The sequence below is a fragment of the Akebia trifoliata genome, unplaced genomic scaffold (assembly GCF_017979445.1).
Source record: "Akebia trifoliata isolate Shusen 1 unplaced genomic scaffold, ASM1797944v1 Contig00728, whole genome shotgun sequence".
In the NCBI taxonomy this organism is placed as follows: domain Eukaryota; kingdom Viridiplantae; phylum Streptophyta; class Magnoliopsida; order Ranunculales; family Lardizabalaceae; genus Akebia; species Akebia trifoliata.
The window spans coordinates 70,597-91,619 of NW_028237152.1; the positions used below are offsets into that span (position 1 = coordinate 70,597).

The 21,023-nt window shown below is 39.1% G+C and overlaps 1 protein-coding gene across 1 annotated transcript; it reads left to right on the top strand.

Moving 5' to 3' along the window:
• The first annotated feature begins 173 nt into the window (after window positions 1-173).
• On the top strand, window positions 174-10,062 carry LOC147381137 (uncharacterized). Its single transcript, XM_086430800.1, has 2 exons — window positions 174-695; window positions 9,850-10,062. The coding sequence occupies exons 1-2, from the start codon at window positions 174-176 to the stop codon at window positions 10,060-10,062; spliced, it is 735 nt and encodes a 244-aa protein (XP_086286926.1).
• The last annotated feature ends 10,961 nt before the right edge of the window (window positions 10,063-21,023 follow it).

The following is a 21,023-nucleotide window of genomic DNA, read 5'->3' on the forward strand; positions in this document are numbered from 1 at the left end:
CACAGTATGACAAAGACAATCACAAAGAAAGAGCCATCTATTACATCAGCAAGCAAATGTTAGAATACGAAAGGAAATACTCAACTCTTGAAAAGACTTGCCTAGCATTAGTATGGGCTACTCAAAGGCTTCGACAATACATGCTTTCCCATTCAGTCATTTTGTTATCGCGGATGAATCACCTAAAATATCTCTTTGAAAAGTCGACATTGACAGGAAGGACTGCACGATGGTTACTACTGTTATCAGAATTCAATATCAAGCATGTTACACAAAAGTCTATCAAGGGAAGAGCAATAGTAGAGTACTTGGCCGACCATCCCGTAATAGAGGGAATAAGACCTGTCGATCAATTCCCATATGAAAATATCCTGAACCTCGAAGAAGAACTGCGAGACCAAGTATGGCAACTATACTTCGACGAAGCTGCAAATCAAAATGGGTATGGAATAGGGGCGGTTTTGTTATCTCTCAAAAAATGCCATATTCCGACCGCTATTAAGCTAGCTTTCTCCAATACGAATAATACAGTTGAATATGAAGCGTGTATCACCGGGTTAGAGGATGCATTGAATTTTGGTATCACAAAAATTGAAGTATTTGGAGATTTGGCCTTGGTCATACATCAATCGTTGGAAGAGTGGAAAACCAAGGATGCGAAACTGAAACCTTATCATGAATATCTGTTAAATCTGGTGAGGAAATTCAAAACCATCTTGTTTCAACATCTAGCAACGGAAGATAACATTTTCGCAAATGCCCTAGCTACTCTTTCTTCAATGATCCATTTACCTCCAGGCATGGAACTAAGGCCCATCACAATCGAAATCAAATATAAACCTGCATATTGCTACCAGGTCGACATCGCTGCTCGACTCCCTGACGGAAAGCCATGGTATACTGACATCAAGAAAGTCCTAGAAAAACAAGAGTTCCCGATTGAAGCATCTAGGAAAGAACGACAAACTCTGCAGAGATTCGCATCCCAGTTCATACTATGTGCAGGGAATTTATATAAGAGATCATATGACGGAATCCATTTGTCATGTGTTGACGAAAATCAAGCTGAACGAATAATATCAGAACTGCATTCGGGAGATTGTGGACCGCACATAAGTGGGAAAATGCTAGCCAAACGAATCATGAGGCAAGGGTATTATTGACCGACAATGGAAACAGATTGTCATCATTTGGTAAAGACCTGTCATAAGTGTCAAATACACGCTAACCTCATACACGTTCCGCCATCTCAGCTAGTTGGTTTGACCTCATCATGGCCGTTCTTTGTTTGGGGAATTGATATAATTGGTAAAATCACACCTAAAGCATCGAATGGACATGAGTACATTCTAGTGGCCATTGATTACTTCACAAAATGGGTAGAAGCCGCTTCGTACGCCGTTCTCACCACATCTAAAGTTGCCAAGTTCATCCAAGTGCATATTATCAGTCGATATGGGGTACCTTCTGAACTAATTTTGGATAATGGGTCACATTTCAAAGCTGAAGTCATTACACTGTGTTCAAAATTCAAGATCCGACATCACAAATCATCTCCCTACCGTTCTCAAACTAATGGAGCAGTGGAAGCAGCCAATAAGAATCTCAAGACGATCATCAGGAAAATGTGTCAATTGCACAGGGATTGGTCTAAAAAATTACCATTGGCGCTCTGGGCGTACCGCACCTCAATATGATCCTCCACTGGAGTCACCCCGTATTCACTTGTATACGGAATGGAAACTGTCATACCGGTTGAAATGGAATCCCTTCCCTCAGGATCTTAATGGAAAGTCAATTATCAAAAGCAGAATGAGTTCGTCACCGGTACGAAGAGCTACATTTAATTGATGAAAAACGACTTAGAGCCCTGTACCCGTGCAAGCTTATGAAAGAAGAGTAGCTCGAGCGTTTGATAAAAGAGTTAAAGTTCAAGACTTGCAAATTGGGGATGTAGTACTTAAAGAGAATCGAGTACCCATTTTCGATTCTAGAGGCAAATTCAAGACCAATTGGGGAAGTCCCTTCATCATTAAGGAGGTACTACCTGGGAAAGCTGTCAGATTTCAAGATCACGATGGTGTCAAACTACTAGAACCGACGAACCTTGACCAGATCAAGTGGTACTACATTTAAGGAGGCCATCTTTGGTCGAACTAATTTTCCTATTACCTAGTTCACACATCTCTTTTCTCAGCCCCTCGCAGCCTTTCTCAAAAAAAAAATAATAAAATAAAATAAAATGTTTTTTTTCTTTCTCAACCTGATTACCCAACCTAGGAGAGGGAATATTCAAACTATGTTTTGGTCTGATCCCAAAATTCTGGGGTACGTAGGCAACCTGAGAAGTTACTTCAGGCTCGACCACATCAAAATAAAAAAATGATATTATCAAAATGGGGAAGAAAATTCAAAGAAAAAGAAAATAACTTAAAAAATGCCGCACAAAGGGCATTTGGGTTTTGAGCCTTAAAATTCCTTTCTTTTATGCCCAGTCCTAAGCTTACCTATGAAAGTCCTCCTAAGTACCGTGTGAATAAGTCAAGGAAGGAAACAAAGCATGATCAGACAGTAACTCCAGAAGTTCAAAAAGGAATAAAAGCGAAAATAAAGCCTTTTAAGTTGAAAATCCGAGAGGGCAACTTAGGCAAAAATTAAGACAAACTCACAAGGTTGAAAATCGGAAAGGACGGCCTTGGCAACAATTAGAGTAAAGAAAATTGTAAGCTCGCTAAATCGAAAACCTGAAAAGGTGATCTAGGTAAAAGCTAGAGCAAGTTTGCTAGATTGAAAACTTGAAAAGGCAATCTAGGTAAAAATTAGAGCAATCAAAAAAATAAAATAAAATCTTCATTGAGTCGAAAATAAGGCAAACTAGAGCATCAGAAGTCCGAATGACCAAGCCTCTATTCCCAACTCAAACCAAGCAATGACTCAGAAACCACATGTATCTTTTCTACGATTGATCTGAACAGTTTTATTTTCCTAAGAGAACCAAAATGAGAAGAATGTGATCTCCAAGATGAATCTCAAGAGTGGATATTTGGTTCCAACAGTTGAACCCGACTCATGATCTTCAATAAAGTCAAAATTAAGAGTGAACCCTTATTGCACTTGTGATAATCTAAGACTTCTAATTTTCATATTGAGGGGCATTCCTTCTTATTTAGAAGTATATTTCCCCCTACACTAGGGGCATTTCGTTTTACAAACATGTTCAATTATCCTCAATACAACGTTCCCCATCAAATTAGGGGCATTTTTTGAAGCTAAGTCAATTTTGACCCCAAAAGATAAGGTTCACTCTAAATTAAAGGTTACCTTCTTGATAACATTTTTTTGAAACACCCGAGGTTCAAAGAAAGTTAAAACGTCAACCGGACCTTCATAAAATTCAACTTTTTTTTTAAAGTGTTGTTTTGCCCAAAATAATCCATTACTCTTCCACCCCGAGTATGTAGAGTAAGACATTCAACTTTTGCTCAGATGCCGCCGAGGGTGTTCTCGGATTATGCTAAGATACCGTTGAGGGTGTTCTCGGATTATGCTCAGATTTTGCTCAGATACCACCGAGGGTTTTCTCGGATTATGCTCAGATTTTGCTCAGAAGCCGCCGAGGGTTTTCTCGGATTATAGTTAGATTTTTCTCAGATGCTGCCGAGGGTGTTCTCGGATTATGCTCAGATACAGCCGAGGGTTTTCTCGGATTATGCTCAGATTTTACTCAGATGTCACCGAGGGTTTTCTCGGATTATACTCAGATTTTGCTCAGATGCCGCCGAAGGTGTTCTCGGACTATGCTCAGATACCGCTGAGGGTTTTCTCGGATTATGCTCAGATTTTGCTCAGATGCCGCTGAGGATTATACTCAGATTTTGCTCAGATGCCGCCGAGGGTGTTCTCGAATTATGCTCAGATACTGCCGAGGGTTTTCTCGGATTATGCTCAGATTTTGCTCAGATGCCGCTGAGGGTTTTCTCGAATTATACTCAGATTTTGCTCAGATGCCTCCGAGGGTGTTCTCAGATTATGCTTAGATACCACCGAGGGTCTTCTCAGATTTTGCTCAGATGCCGCCGAGGGCTCAGATACCACCGAGGGTCTTCTCAGATTTTGTTCAGATATCGCCGAGGGTTTTCTCGGATTATGCTTAGGGTCTGCTTAGATTTTATGTTTACACATGTTTTCTATTGTAAACTTGTTATCCTCCCAACATGAATGCGCAGAATGGAGATGCGCCTTTTCAAAATCATCACTGCACAATTGCACACACACTCGCAATACATTTGCATCAGTCAAGGAAAATTTCTCAAAGTTCTAGGATTTGACATTTTAAGTCTAAGGAGAGGTTACTCTCAAGGATCTGGACGTCTCGACAAATTACCGAATCAGGCTGCAAAATGAGCTGTCACTAGCTTTGGCATTCGGATGTCGTGCTATCTATCACAGTAGTTGGCCATCTAGTTTGGTTCCACTCTCTGCCAAAGAGGGGCATCTGTAGATACCCCATTTTTACATTTGCCAAATTCGACAATTCGTCACTCGGTTACTGTGAATTCTTAATGATGATCACAAAGAATTCGAAGGCTTGTGAGTACTATCTCTGATTCCCTCAGTTTCCACTCTTTTCATCTCCCTTACTCGTTACGACTCGACATAGAAATTTACGCACGCTTAGGATCTCCACACGTTACACCTAATTTAGAAAGCACGTACACTTAGGTTCGCTACATAGTTCAATAACCTAGAGACCTTGCCACGCTAGGAAAATACGACGTTGAAACATAGAAATAATCACGTTGAGACTAAAATAAACCTTACGCTAGAATTCGTAAAAATTCACAAAAATTGACCAAATGATGGAAATACCTCTCATAAATTTTGGACCTCCGAGAGACTTCGAAAGTACCTCCATTACACTCATAACATGATTTCGAGTCTAACGGGACCCAAACCGACGAAAACAAAAAAATTTAGGAAAAATTATAAAAATGACCGAAACCCCCCTCAACCTCCAAATTCAACTTAGAGATCCCGATCCTTAGGAAAATGTAATAAAAATTGAAATTCAGTTAAAACCAAATCTAACTAAAAATAGAATTCAAATTAAAAATTAAACAATTCAAACAATTAAAACGAAAAATAAAACTCAAATTAAAAATTAAACAATTCAAACCAAAAATAAAACTCAAATTAAAAAATTCAAACAATTAAAACTAAAAATAAAACTCAAATTAAAAGTTAAACAATAAAAAAATTAAAATTAAAATATAGCAGTAATTAAGCAACAATTAAAATTAAGTAATTAAACAATTAAGACTAAAATCAAGCAACAATTAAACATTTAAAAATCAAACAACCGATAAGATTAAAATCAAAACGCAATCAAGAAATTAAAACCAATAAAAAAAAATTCTAAAATCAATTGACCAAAATTCCAATTTACCAACCATTAAAATTAAATTAAAAAGCTAATCAACAAATTTAAAATCCAATTAACCCAATCCAAAATCGAATTAATACTCAACCAATGGAAGCAAAATTAAGTCAACCAATCACAACCCGGTGGTGGATAATTATTGTAATGCGAGTAGCGTGGGATTGCCCCACCACCAATCTCCCAAAAAAGAAATAAAAAGCTATAGAAGAGAAATACGTGTTAATTGAAAGAAAATAGGAGAAAGAAAATCAAAAAATTAGAAAGAGAAAAAAAAATGAAAAATAAAAACTGAGTTTCAATATAAAGAAGGACGTCTCCTTCTTCTTGAATTCTCTCATCTCCGGCTTATTCTTTGTTCATGCCTTCTTCTCGGATGGCTGCTGCACCAATGCCTCAAGCCTTCTCATCTCTCTTCTTTTGGTAGCTCTTAGACTTTTGAACCTGCCCCTTCGGCTGAACCAACCCCCATCTTCATTCCCTCTCTTCTCTTCAGGTCCATCTCAGCCTCATCTTCTTCCACTTATTCTTATCTGTATTGCCCAACCTTGCTGTCACTTTCCTCTCCCCCACTAAACCAGCAACAACTACCTCACCCTGCTACCCCCATCTTCCCTACAATCCCTGCAACGTTTTCTTGCTGCCCCACATTTTTTTCAGCAACGTCTCTCTCTGTTTTCATCTCCTTCATCACACAACACAACCAGCCATCCTCTCTCTCTGTTCCTTGCTGCCCAACTCCCAACAATCTTATTCTACTTCTCTCTATGAAAGGAAGTCCCCTCTCTCTACCTGCTTGCATCTCCACAGCCACAGTGCATACAAGTTTTGGAGTTGTATCTGAGGGAACCAATTCTTTACTATTTCATCCTACAGGTAATTGTTGTTAGTTTTTTTTTATTTCTCTGTTTTCTTTCTTTTCCCCTTCATCCTTCGTGGCATTCTATATATTCCTCTCTCTGTTTTGTAGGCTAAAATTTGCCTTCATGTGAAGTTATGCCGATTTGTGACGTCATGATCATCGTGAAGTTGGTACGAGATAGATTTTTTTTAGTGATGCTATATGATGAATTTTGTCACTCTTTTGATATTTTTTATTTTTTTATTTTTTCTTTGTATTTTTATTGCATATTGATAAAAAAAAATATGTTCTAGGGCTAGGAGAATGTTTTTGTTATGTTTCTTTTTTTTACTCTTGCATCGGAGTAGGATTATAGATTTCTTTTATTTGTTTTCATATTTTTATAAATAGGATTGGAAGAATGTTTGTTTTATGCGTATGTTCCAAACTTTTTAATTTTTGTTTTTTACTTTTTTCTTTCTTATTGCATGTCAATAGGTTAGGAGAATCTTTTATTCTTTAGTTTTTTTTATGTAGGTTTCTAGGTGTTTTATTTTTTATTTTTTATTTTTTTGATAGGATTAGAGGTTTCTTTATATTTACTTTGCATATTGACTGGATTGGGAGAATGTTTGATTTTTTATTTTTTTATTTTTATTTTTATTTTTTATTTTATTTTTTTATGCACAATTTTTTGTGTTTTATTTGTTCTTTTACGTATTGATAGGTTTTTTGCACGTCAATAGGTTAGGAGAATCTTTTTATTCTTTAATTTTTTTTTATGTAGGTTTCTAGGTGTTTTATTTTATTTTATTTTAATTTTTTTTTTTTTTGCATGTTAGTAGGATTAGGGGATTTCTTTTTTTCTTTAAACATCATGATCACTATGCTCGAATTGGATTTTCATGATTTCTGATGATATTCAAACTCTTCGTATTATTTTCAGATTTTTCCATGTGGTTGATGTATCTTTTGCTTTAACGAATGTGCATGTTGTTGAATGACTATTATTTTGACAAAATAGAAAATCATGTACGCATGCTTGTTTTGGTTAGTTTAAGGATTCGATGAACATGGAAATTTTCTTGTAGATTTTTCTTTCAAATTTGAAAATTTTATGCAATGATATTTGGCAATCTCCACTTTAGTAAGTATGATATCCTAGATTCTTTGTTATTTGGTAAGTTTCTAATTTGATGATTTTTGGAAAATTCACAATCTTTTAATTTGGGACTTCATTGTTTATATAATTTTCCTTTTTGGAGATTATTTGTGGATCATTAGAAAACTCAAATTTGAAAACTTTCTAATATGGGATTGCATAGTTTCCTATTTTGGGAGAATATTCATAGATTTCTAATTCAGAAATTTCATATTTTAGTAATTTTCCAATTTAGAAGATTCTACATTTTTATATTTAGGAGGTTCATGTTCATGGAAATTTGGGAGTTTCAAATTTAGAAACTTACATTTTAGGAATGTTCTATTTTAGAAAGTGTATCTTTTTAAATTTTTAATTTGGGAATTCAGCATATATCTCTTGAATTCTAATTTAGGAAATTTCACATTCCTAATTTGGAAATATTATAAGTCCCAATTTGACAGGTTTCTATTTGTAATCTTCCTATTTAGAATATTCTCATGAGTTTCTATTTTGGACAGTTTGGGGAATACTCGCAGGTGGAATTTCTTAATTGATTTCAGGTCATGGAGCTAATTAGGGCTTTTTCAAACCCTTCCATATTTTGTGGAATTCAAAAAATGATCATGTAACAGCTGGGACAATTTAGCCATAGGATTTGTTTGGAAAATCACACATAAATTGATGATGGTGATTGGACTGTGACCTTGACAATAGTTTTTGTAGGTTGACCATAGGATGATTTTAGATTGTAGTAGAAAACGATCATCTTGATCGGGAGGGTTCGATGCCTAACACCTTCCGAAATCCGTAATCTAACCCTTTATCCATATCTTTGATCCGTGGACCAACCCATATCAATTTGGAGTTATTTATGGTTCCTAGACCTAAACTAGGTGGTGACTCCTATTTCTCAAAAGTCCCCCATTTATAAATCAGACCCCTATCCACTATTTAGTGAAGAACGGGTCGAGGCGATTTCACCAAGTAAATCCGATCGATCTTCACTAGGGAAGGTTCAAGTTTGTAACACCCCATATTTTTAACTCGTATCTCGAGGAGATCAGATAGTATTTATTCAAAGAATATTCTAAAAAGATAACTTAGAGTAAAGTACTCGGATTATGCTAAGTTCATTTTTGTTGAAAATCGACTTCTCCATTAGTTTCAAAATGATCGAAATATATACTTTAGCCTATAAGCAAACTTGAATTCGAGTTTGGGTGAAAAAGTTAACGAATCCTCGAATTTCGCGTTAAGTGGGATCCAAAATAGTAAAATTTTGTTAGAGCAAGAATCAAAAAACTTTGATGACATCATTAGGTCCGCAACGAAAAATTATTCGAAACGATATACTCGTTTGTCATTTTTCGAGTCCGGATAGTCAAGTTACGGTCGAAACTAGAAATGATGGGAAAATTACAAGTATGCCATCAGCTTTTTATAAAAGAAAGTAAACTTACTTTTATTCTCATTTGTTTCCATTTTCTCTAAAGAACCAAAAACTCATATTTTCTCAACCTAGGATTTTCTCCTCTCTTTTCCTCAAGATCCGTTGAGAGCGAATGACCGTTGAACCCCGACAAAGAAGACAAAGTTGTCGGCTACGACGATAGCTACAACCTCACCCTCTTTGTTAACCCATTCACATCCGTTTCCTCACCTTCCATCAAAAATCGAAGAGTAACTTAGGGTATCATCACACTCGGAGCTTCACCTTGTTAGTAGAGACTCGTCTTCTAGGGCAGAAGTGGAGGAGAGTGCCGTTGTCGAAGGAGTTGCAAACCCTCGTCCTCTTTACATCAAACTCAACTCAGCATCAACTCTTTCACCACCAACCTTGATCATTGTGCGAGTTTATCACGATCGACGTCCACAAATCAAGTAGGGGACTTTCGATTCCTATTGGTAACTTTAGATTTCGAAATGTGCATTTAGGTTTTGAAACAAAACTTATTGTTTGCATTTAAATCGTAGAAAGTTGTTGTTTGATTTTAAATTCATGGTAGAAGTAGATGTTTTGATTATGTTTTATCAAGTTTTAACCATAAACTCATGGGTGGGTTGAATGATTCGAAGAACGGAAGAAGAATCCGAAAAAGGGATCGAAAACTTGAAAGTTCGAGTGATGATTCAGTGCGGTTGGTGGGAAGGGTCGGTGCCACCGGCACCTGCCGAAGGCATTCTGTCGGTCCCACCGACAGAATGAGGTTTCTGCCACCGAAGAACCTAAGAACCGTGAGAAATTTTTATGTTGTCGGTAGGAGGCGTCGGTCCCACCGACATCTGCCGAAGGCTATACTATCAGTCCCACCGATAGAATCCCGATTCTGCCACCAACCATCTGCTGACAGAAACAATTCTTCAAATTTGACTTCCGTCTTCTGTGTTGCCTTCCTCATACCTTATATTTGATTTCCCACCCTTCAGATTGACAGAATGAGGTTTTTGCCACCGACGAACCCAAGAACCGTGAGAAATTTTTATGCTGTCGGCAGGAGGCGTCGGTCCCACCAACATCTGTCGAAGGCTATACTGTCGGTCCTACCAACAGAATCCCGGTTCTGCCACCGACCATCTGCTGATAGAAATAGTTCTTCAGAACTGACTTCTGTCTTCTGTGTTGCCCTCCTCACACCTTAATACAACTTTACCAATTAATCCAAGCTGACCAAATAAATCATCATGCATCTTCATTATGTAAATGATATATTAACGCCTAACCTCTTATCCACCGGTGGCCAAACGACTCAGAAAGAAGTACTTACCACCAGACAATCCTCCGTATTTTCTACGCTCGCAACCAACCATGAGCACTTCAGAGCAACCTCAGCAGACAGCGACAAAAGTAATAACGGATCTCGCCTCACAGCTTGATTTGGTAGTGAAGGCACTAGGAAAATACGATAAGATTCTTGATCTGATGATGGCCAATCCAAGTATCATCCAGGCTATCCAACATCAAGCTTTTGGCTCAAATCAGGCCATGCTAGAGCAACCACAACAACAACCTTTGCAAGTACAGAATACCTCACCACCCACCGTTCCTACCAATCAAGGACCTCCAATTCACATTCATTACAATCCACCACGACATGAGGTCGTTCAAGATGAAGAATGTGAATTCAAGGCAGGTAAGGTAAGGAGTACCACAGAGGAGAGACTTGCAAGCAAGCTCGAGGCAGTCGAGGAAGAGATCAGAAGGATGAAAGGCAAAGACTCCACAAATGGAATGAGATTCAAAGATCTGTGCCTATACCCTAATGCATCATTGCTGCTAAAGTTCAAGTGTCCCAACTTTGAAAAATACAATGGCATTGGGTGTCCTCTGTCCTACTTGAAGCTCTATTGTGGGTATATGTGCCAGTTTGATGACGATGACAGGTTGTTGGTTCAGCTCTTCCAAAAGAGTCTAACAGGGGCGGCCCTCTCGTGGTTCTCTCAATTAGATCATTCTCGAATTAAGAGCTGGTAGGATCTGGCCACAATTTTCTTCGAGGAATACAGTTCAATACAGACATGGGATTGGACAGAAATGACATGGCCGAGATGACTCTGAAGCCAAAGGAAAGTGTGAAAGAATATGCCCAAAGGTGGCGAGAATCGACTTCTAAAGTTAAGCTACCAATGACTGAACAAGAGATGAACACCATATTCATCTCAACTCTGGACCACTCATTCTACACACATTTAATGGGTCATACAACTGCAAGCTTCTCGTCATTGGTCCAAGTGACGGATCGAATTGAAGACGCTATTCGGTCAAGACTGATCTACGACTTGTCTAATCTAAAGGCACCAACAGGGGGGTCTACTCAACGGAAACCGATGGTCTTGAACAAGAAAAATGATGAACCCCAAGTGAATAATGTACAACCTGTTCATCTTTTCTTCATCTCAGCACCAAGCTAGAAGTCGCAAACACCCCAGTTTAACCTGCCTCAAGCAACACCTATTCTGCAAGCCTTTCAGTTTGGTTAAAATCCCGTATTTGGTCAGAACCCACAATTTGCCCAGAATCATCAAACCGAGCAGCATAGACCCAACAGGATCCCTCGAGTCTTCACTCGTTTGCCTATGACTCTATCCGAACTACTCCCAGCACTACTCAGGGGAGAATATCTCACTAAGAGGCAGCTAAACCCAGATGCGATAAAGGGACCAGGGTACAATCCCAATCAATTCTACGAATTTCATATGGGTGCACCGGGGCGTGCCACTGACCAATGTTAGCAACTCAAGTACCAAGTTCAGAATCTAATTGACAGGAAAACGATCATCTTGGATGGTCCGGCAGACCAAGTACCTCAGCAGAATATCAATTAGAACCCGTTACCGACACATAATGGGAGAGGCAATGGGCCAACAGTCAGTGCCATAGAGAGGGATGAACTGAGCTTCAACCCTTCAGTTTTGATAGTACCTATTGGCTCTAAAGTTAGAGTCAATTTGAGGAAAGAACCAACATCATCAAGCATCAATGCATTACTACAAGATACAACCAACCAACCACTATCCCAACTTCCAGTCAACCTAGCCAATCTCACCATTCACTCCAATTCCCGAACCTCAAGTCCTTCACGACTACCTCTCATTATACCCTACACATTATCAACTTCAAGCTCTTCCTCTCGGCCACCTCTCATTATACCTTGCACCATACTGACTTCAGGCCCTTCTTCCCAACCACCTCTTATCATACCTTACACTGCACCGACCCCTCAAACTTCAAGCTTCTCCTCCCGACCACCCCTCATCCTGTCTTACACCAACCCACAAATCCCAAACATCACTACATCAACCGTCAAGCCCAATCAACCACCTCTCACCCTTCATCTAAAATCGGACCCTCAACCCATGACTATCATATCCCCTAAATCATTTCCATACCGCTCAAATCAAACCGTCCAATGGAGTTATGAGACAATGATTGTGACATCTGCAGGGGTTGAGAAGCCAAAAAAGACGATGATCACGGACATTGGTCATATGACTAGATCAGGGAGGTGCTACAAAGTACCAGGAAAAAAACAAAAAAGACAGAACGAGGAAGAGGATAGAAGAAAAAAAAAGGGAAAAAGAAAGCTGGTAGAGGAGGAACAAATACCACAAGGAGAACCAGAGAGGAAGAAGAGCAGAGTAATTGACAAGGAGGCAGCTGACCTTCTCAAACTCATTCGAAAGAGTGATTACAACATAGTTAAGCAGTTGAACAGAATGCTAGCTCAAATCAGTATCTTTGACCTGCTTTTAAACTCAGAGCATCATCAGGAAGCATTACTCAAAGTCCTTAATAGTGCACATGTACCTGAGACCACCTCATCAGAAGAATTGGGAAAGACAGTAGGTCAGATCATAGCCCCCAATCCGATCACCTTCACATAGGATGAATTTATCAACGGGGGGCGTGGACACATTGAGCCATTGCACATTATGGTAATGTTCAAAGGTATGATGGTAGCAAGGGTATTGATTGATAATGGCTCGGTTCTAAATGTTTGTCCTCTACAGACTCTGCACAAGCTAAATGCAGAATTGTCTCACCTCAAGCCGACTAAGAGGACCATCAGGGCTTTTGACAACAGAAAAATTGAGTCGCTAGGAGAACTGGATCTTCTTGTCACCATAGGATCATGCACATTCGAAGTGACATTCGAGATCTTGGACATACCCTCAGCATTCAATCTCCTCCTAGGAAGACCTTGGATTCATATCGCTGGAGCAGTTCTTTCTTCCTTACATCAACGGGTCAAATTCATTATGGGACAAAGGGTGATCTCCGTCTTTGCTGAGAATCTTATACCCATCGATCAATCGCCAGATGTACCTTATATAGATGTGAAAATGACTGGGGACAAAGAGGGATATCACACTTTCCAGTTCACATCTATCAACCATATCCCAAGGGGAAATGAGAAGACAAAGGCAGAATTTTCAAAAACAAATTTGATGATCGGACGAGGGATGAAGAAGGCGGGATATCGTCCGAAACAAAGGTTAGGGCCTAAAGGAAAAGGCAGGGCCACTTTGATCAGCATGCAAAAACACACTCCCTACTTTGGTCTTGGTTTCAAGCCTACGAGGAAGGACATATCTGATATGAATGATAAAAAGAGGGAGTTTCGACTTGAACGAAGACAGGATCGAGAGCCTAATGTATGGAACTTGGACAAAGTACCACACATCAGCATCAGCTTCCCACAATCCTTGAAGAGGCCAGATGACTTATGAGAACTACCACCGACGAACCACACAGGAGAACCAAGTATAGTAAATATCGAGCCCGTTCAATTGCAAGAAGACTCATTCGTTGAGTCCCCATATTCTTTTTACAAATGGCATGGACATCTTGTTCGGAGGGGATTCCGAATGGAGTTAAGAGGAAGAAGAAAGAGAGCCTGCTAAGGTGGAAGTCGTAATATGCGAAGAAGAAAGATCACTGTTCCCCTTTCAAATCGATTGGAGATCTGTCGTAATTCCACCCACCCTACAAGTACTTGGACTTGACAACAGTCATCCGGAAGTAATGGTCATATCTGAACTATCAAGGGAGCCACTCACCAGACATATCTACCCGACAAAAGAAAGGTAAGTTTTCAAGAATTGGAAAGAATACCCAATCACTTACGAGGTCGCCATGGGCCAGAATCCCTATGGCCTCAAAAGAAAATGCCATTAGTAGAATCTCATTTGCCCGAACACCGTAATGAGCCCTCGTCCTCGGAGCAAGACTATATTGGGGGTTCACTATCGTCGCTAATGAATTTGCATGATTTTTCTTTATCTTGTTTCAGGTATACGGATAATCCGTAAAATCCAAAAAAATAAAAAATCTTTCAAAATCCAAAAAAATCAAAAATCCAAAAAATCCAAAATTTTTCAAAATTTAAAAAAAAATCAAAAACTTTGCAAAATTCAAAAAAATCAAATGTCTTCAAAAACTTAAAAAAATCAGAAATCTTCAAAATACCAAAGGTTTTCAAAGAATTTCCTCAGTTGAAGGAATCCTATGATAGAATAGAGTATGAAAGAGATTAATACGACTTTGACCTTGAGCTCAACTTTGATCTCGTGGGGATCGAAGAAGAGTCAGAGGAAGAGGTTGAGTATCCTCCAAAAGAAATCAAAGAACTTATGGAACGTAACGAGAAGGGTGTTCAGCCAAATATAGAGGATACAAATTCAGTGAACCTAGGCACCAAAGATGACCCACACATCATTAAGATCGGGGCCCTATTGAGGATTAAACAGAAAGAAGAGATGACAAAGTTTTTACAACAGTACCAAGATGTCTTCGCATGGTCCTATCAAGACATGTCCAGGTTAGACACAGATCTAGTCATCCACAAGGTACCTATTAGATCAGAAAGTAAGCCAGTCAAGCGAAAATTACGAAGGTTGAAATCAGAGTAGAGACTTAAAGTCAAGGATGAAGTAATGAAGCAGTTCCAAGCAGGGTTTCTCGTAGTATCCACCTACCCTGAGTGGCTCACTAATGTCGTTCATGTACCAAAGAAAGATGGAAAGGTACGCATGTATGTAGACTACCGGGATCTAAATAGAGCCAGTCCTAAATATGACTTTCCGTTACCACACATCGACACTTTGGTCGATAATACAGCAGGGCACGGTATGTTCTCCTTCATGAACGACTTCTTGGGTTACAATCAAATAAAAATGGTGAAAGAAGATCAAGAGAAGACTGTGTTCATCACACCTTGGGGCACCTTTCACTATAAGGTCATGCCATTCAGTCTCAAGAATGTTGGGACAACGTATCAACGAGCTATGACTGCTTTGTTTCATTACATGATTGACAAGGAGATATAAGTATACGTGGACGACATGATAGCTAAATCAAATCTCGACGAGAATCATCTGGTAGACTTGAAGAAATTGTTTGATCGATTAAGGAAGTACAGTTTAAGACTCAATCTGGCAATATGTGTATTTGGAGCAACATCAGGGAAGCTGTTGGGGTTCATTGTCAGTAGAAGAGGCATCGAGATCGATCCGGCCAAAACAAAGTACATTATAAATATGGAGTCACCCAAATCAGAGAAAGAGATCAAGGGATTCCTAGGGAGAATTTAGTACATTAGTCGGTTCATCGCACAACTAACACCGATCTATGAGCCAGTATTCAAATTACTGTAGAAAAATGAGCTGAAAGAATGGAATGAAAACTGTCAAGAAGCTTTCGACAAGATTAAGAGATACCTGCTTAATCTACCAGTCTTAGTTCCACCTATACCAGGTCGACCTCTACTAATGTATATTTCCGTGCAAGAAAACTCTATGGGTTGTGTACTGGGGCAACATGATGAAACTAGCTGAAAAGAGCAAGCCATCTATTACCTTAGCAAGAAGTTCACAAGTTACGAGGCAAACTATTCAACCCTCGAAAAGACGTGTTGTGCCCTTGTCTGGGCATCACAACGGTTACGCCACTACTTGCTCAGTTACTTGACTATGCTCATTACTCGGATGGACCCCTTGAAGTATCTCTTCGAGAAGTCGGCACTAACGGGACGTACCGTAAAATGGCAGCTACTATTATCTGAGTTCGACATCACCTATGTCACTCAAAAAGCCATCAAAGGACAAGTCATTGCTAACTTCTTTACGGAACACCCTCTGCCTGACTATGAGCCACTAAAGACAAATTTTCCTGATGAAGCCATTTTGTTTGCTGAAGCCGAGAACGATGATGAAGAATCTAATTGGAAAATGTACTTCGACGGAGCAGTAAATCAAAAGGAAAACGGAATTGGGGCAGTCCTATTCCAGCCAGACGGAATTCATATCCCCATTACAATCAGATTAAGGTTTCAGTATTCCAACAACGAAGTTAAGTACGAAGCATGCATTGTGGGGTTGAAAGTAGCGATCAACATTGAAGTGGATGAAATATACGTATTCGGAGACTCAAGTCTAGTAGTCTACCAGACAACGGGAGAATGGAAGACCCGAGAACAGAGACTAGTTCCTTATCATGAGTATCTCGATGATTTGTGCTCAAATTTCGTCCAGGTCTCATTCAGTTATATGTCGAGGGCTAAGAACTAGTTTGTAGATGCATTGGCTACTTTGGCATCAATGATCAGCATCTCTGAAGATACCATAGTCGACCCTCTTGAGATTGGTATTCAAGATGATCCAGCGTATTGCTTGCTTGTGGAGATCGAAGAACCTGAGGAAAAATCATGGTATGCAGACATCAAGGCATTCTTAGAAGATCGAACTTTCCCACCCGATGCCACAACAACCAACCGAAAAACTATTCAGAGATTGGCAGGACAGTTCTTCTTGAGTAGTGGAGTCTTATACAAAAAGTCGCATCACGAGGTCCTCCTCAGGTGTGTAACACAAACAGAAGCTCAACGCTTAATCAAGACCGTGCATGGAGGAGTCTGTGGACCTCACATGAATGGACATATGCTCGCAAAGAAAATTATGAGAATGGATTACTACTGGATGACTATAGAGAGCGACGGGTACCAACATGTTCGGAAGTGTCATTTGTGTCAAATCTATGCCAACAAAATCAATGCACCACCTTTAAAATTGCACAATATGATTTCTCATTGGCCCTTCTCACTCTGGGGCATGGACGTCATCGGGCAGATCAATCCTCAAGCTTCCAATGGGCATCGCTGCATCTTGGTTGCCATCGACTACTTTTCAAAATGGGTAGAAGCTGCGTCCTACGCCAATATTACAAGGGGCGATGTCTTGAAGTTTGTGAAGAACAACATAATATGTCGGTACGGCCTTCCAAGCAGGATAGTAACCGATAACGCCAAAAATCTCAAGAACAAAGACATGTCCAAAATGTGCAAGGATTTTCAGATCACCCATCACAACTCAGTCATTTACGGACCAAAGATGAACGGAGCAGTTGAAGTCGCTAACAAAAACATCAAGAAGATCATCGAAAAAATGGTCGTTACGTACAAGGATTGGCACGAGATGTTACCCTTCGCTCTACATGCTTATCGAACGTCAATCCGAACTTCGACTGGGACAACGCCTTATTCACTGGTCTACGGAATGGAAGCAATCTTGCCCGTTGAGGTTGAGATTCCCTCCCTCCGATTCTTAAAAGAAGTTGAATTGGATGAGGCAGAATGGGTCCAAGCCCGATTCGACCAGTTAAACTTAATAGAGGAGAAACGAATTTCAGCAATCTGTCATGGGCAAACTTATCAACGGAGAATAGCACGAGCTTATAACAAGAAGGTTCAACCTAGAAAGTTCTCACAAGGGGACCTAGTTTTGAAGAAGATTCTACCAATACAAGAAGATGCGAGAGGAAAGTTTCGTCCAAATTACGAGGGGCCTTTCGTCGTCCAAAAGGTACTGTCCGGAGGAGCGCTGATTCTCACAGAGATGGACGGGGAAGTCTTTCCGCAACCGATCAGTGCCGACATCGTTAAAAAATATTACGCCTAAAAGTCATCCTTTGAAATGAAGAGATGCCATCTTTCTACTACCTGAACAACCATCTACCCTCAGTTAACCCTTTTTGAGCTATCACATTCATTTCTTAACGCAGGACCGGGGCAAATCACCGCTATCAAGGAAATCAAATAAACAAAAAAAAAAAACAATCAAAAGTCAAAACAAAAATATCAAAGTATACTCTTGGCCCGCATGAGGATAAACTGTGAATGGCTAAAAGTACAAAAAATCAAAAAGTCAAAAAACCTCGAATGTCTAATCTCAAGCTCGACCTAAATCTCTTACCTAAACAAGTTCGTGTGACGATGGGAGGAGACATAGATCATATTTTCGAAACAAAAATAGACAAACCCCGTGTCCAATCTACCCCTCAATGAATCCAGACTCAGCCTTCCTTACATCTTTCACAACCTAGCCTAAGCCTACGTTTCGTCCTATTTAAAGTCCTCTCAGATCAAGGAATGGCTCAAGGTAACTCGATCACGGTGGAAGCATATCATGAAAAACATCGCCAGGGTATAGTTGATTTTGCTACTTAACTCGGATTTCAAGCCGCCAAAGTTGTTGGAAGACCCGAGAGGGGAGGTCAGGTCAAATATTTGAAAAAAGAGCGACTCGAAGTGTAGAGTCATTGATCTCGAAGCTCAACTTGAATCACCGCACCATGAAAATCGTCGGACGAACTCGAGAGGGGAGTCCATATCTGTTACTCAAGAAAGAGTGCCACTAGAAGAGTAGAGTGTTCGATCTCGCAGCTCAACTTGAGTCACCAAACCACAAGAGGCATAGAGAAACCGAAAATGTATTCAAAGCAAAAAAATCTATAAAGTAAGCATAGACTGAAAGGGCATAGTGAAAACCTGCAAGGGCATTATGAGTAAAAAAATCAATCTATGACAAGATCAAAACCACCGGCATGATAAAAACCAAAAAAGGGTGTCGATACGCAAAAATGTGGAAATCGGGTTTGGTGAGAACCGTAACTAGCGCCAAGGGAAAAAATGAAAAAAAAACAAAAAATAAAAAATAAGAAAAAATAAAATAAAATAAAATAAAAAAAACAACTCCTAGCCCGCAAGAATATAAACTGTGAACGACAAAAATCTCGAAATACTCAATGTTCCAACGGATACAGCGAAGATAACTCAGTCAAAATTCTCAGTCTCGGGGATGACTCTAAATAGGCTAAGGATTAGCTGACACTTGTATCCTCGACATTTGGCAAAGGCACCATGATCGTTGACATTTAGAGTCATCAAATACTAGTCTATCACAGATTATTCGACAAAGGTGATCTTTTAAAACCTAAAAAACAAAAAACAAAAAATAAAAAAAATAAAAATGAAAAAAAAAATGCATCATAAAAAATTACAATTTTTGGCCTATGACGAATAATCTAGGACTTTTCTTCAAACCCAGAGTTTTCAAAAGTAATAGATATATCTAAGGCCACTATATAAAAAAACCTAATTCGTTCATTTCAAATAGTGCTACATCATTCTTCTCAAAAATGGGGTACAAAAAGGAACAATGGGCAATGAACCACTCATATATTCTCTTGAGGAGTATAGTAGGCATCAAGTCTATCCTCTAAGGCTTTGATCTGAGAAGTTCGATCAATGATGATTCTCTTCACATTTGAAGCAGAACCACTTACCAAATACTCAACTATAATGCCGCCATGCATCCTCAAAGCAAGCGTCTCTTAAAAACGGCAACGTCACACCAAGCATCTCCAGACGATCCCGTAACTTTCATGAAAAGAGAAGAAGGAAGTTCGAAATTTGGAATTAACAAGGAAAAAGAAAAATATCTCAAAATTGCGTTGTATGATTTAAAACGTCAATCACTTTCAAAATTTTTAAAAAAATCAATCCAAAACTTAAAACGAGCTCCGCGCCACGAAGTCAAGGGTTTCAAAAAGGCCAACCCTGTCAAACCCCGTGCTTGGGTAGCCACATCTTACAAAAATCTTCAATCCATTCGACGTTTTTAATCATCATGCAATAAATTATTTCGGATTTGTGCAAATAAAGGGTCTAATTTATTCTTTACAGTTCTTTGCAAGCAACTCCTACAAAGAAGGGCAGCTGTAGACACCCCAATTTGCACGAACCCGTTAGGAAAAATCCAAATTTTCTCGAATTGATTTCGAGTTAGACTTAAGCTTTTCAATGGACCCGCATTGCCACTTGGCATCATTATTCATGCATACATGCATACTTATTGCATCTCATATCATTGCATGCCCATACCTTGTCCTTAATCCACTTTAAACCCATATCCATCACCCATACCTTATCCCAAGTCCATAAATAAAGTCCATATCCTAAACCCAAAACCAAGTCCATCCTAAGCACAAAACCAAGTCTATCCTAAGCCCGAACCTAAGTCTATATCCTAACCCAAATCCAAGCCCAACACCAAGTCCACTCAAAACCCATTCTCTCATACCCCTTCACAAGATGACACATGTTGATACCTCATAAGCCCCCAATACCCAATGCATCATCTAATTGAAGAGACAACTTTTCCCTTGTGAAAATTCAAGAATGCCCTTCCCAAAAAGGTTTGTCAAACTAAAAATATACTTTGGTCTTTGGTAATAATTCATAAAATTGAGAAAACTTCCAATCATACCCTCAAAAGGTGAGAATCTTCAAGTACATATATGGAGTTCTCCCATTAGTCCATTTCAAAAACATACATCCACCCTTGCTTTATGAGTTATTTACAAATGAATCAAGATCTACTTTTTACCTACTACTTTACCTTTACACATGTCATTCTCCTACTTTCCCTCTCAAAAAGTACTTTGTTCTCCTATTGGTCCATTTCAAAAAAATATCCTTCCACCCTTGCTTTATAAGTTATTTACAAATGAACCAAAGTCTACTTTTCACCTACCACTCTACCTTTACACATGTCACTCCCCTATTCATCCTCCCAAAAGTACTTTTATTCTCTTACCTCTATTTATCAAAAAATCAAAGATCAAAGAATGTTTTTAGGATTTCTTCACAAATGTTATATTTACCCTCATACAAATGAAAATTTCAAAAAGAAACAACCTAAACCTCATGTCCATTTTCTTTATTTTTAGGGTTGGATCACTTTATCCCCAAAAGTCCTCCAAAAAC

Excerpts from the sequence above, each read along its gene's own strand:
- LOC147381137 (XM_086430800.1), top strand. The coding sequence starts at position 174 with ATGAATCACCTAAAATATCTCTTTGAAAAGTCGACATTGACAGGAAGG. Across the intron at positions 696-9,849 it reads ATGAATATCTGTTAAATCTG|ATTGACAGAATGAGGTTTTT; the intron begins GTGAGGAAATTC and ends CCCACCCTTCAG.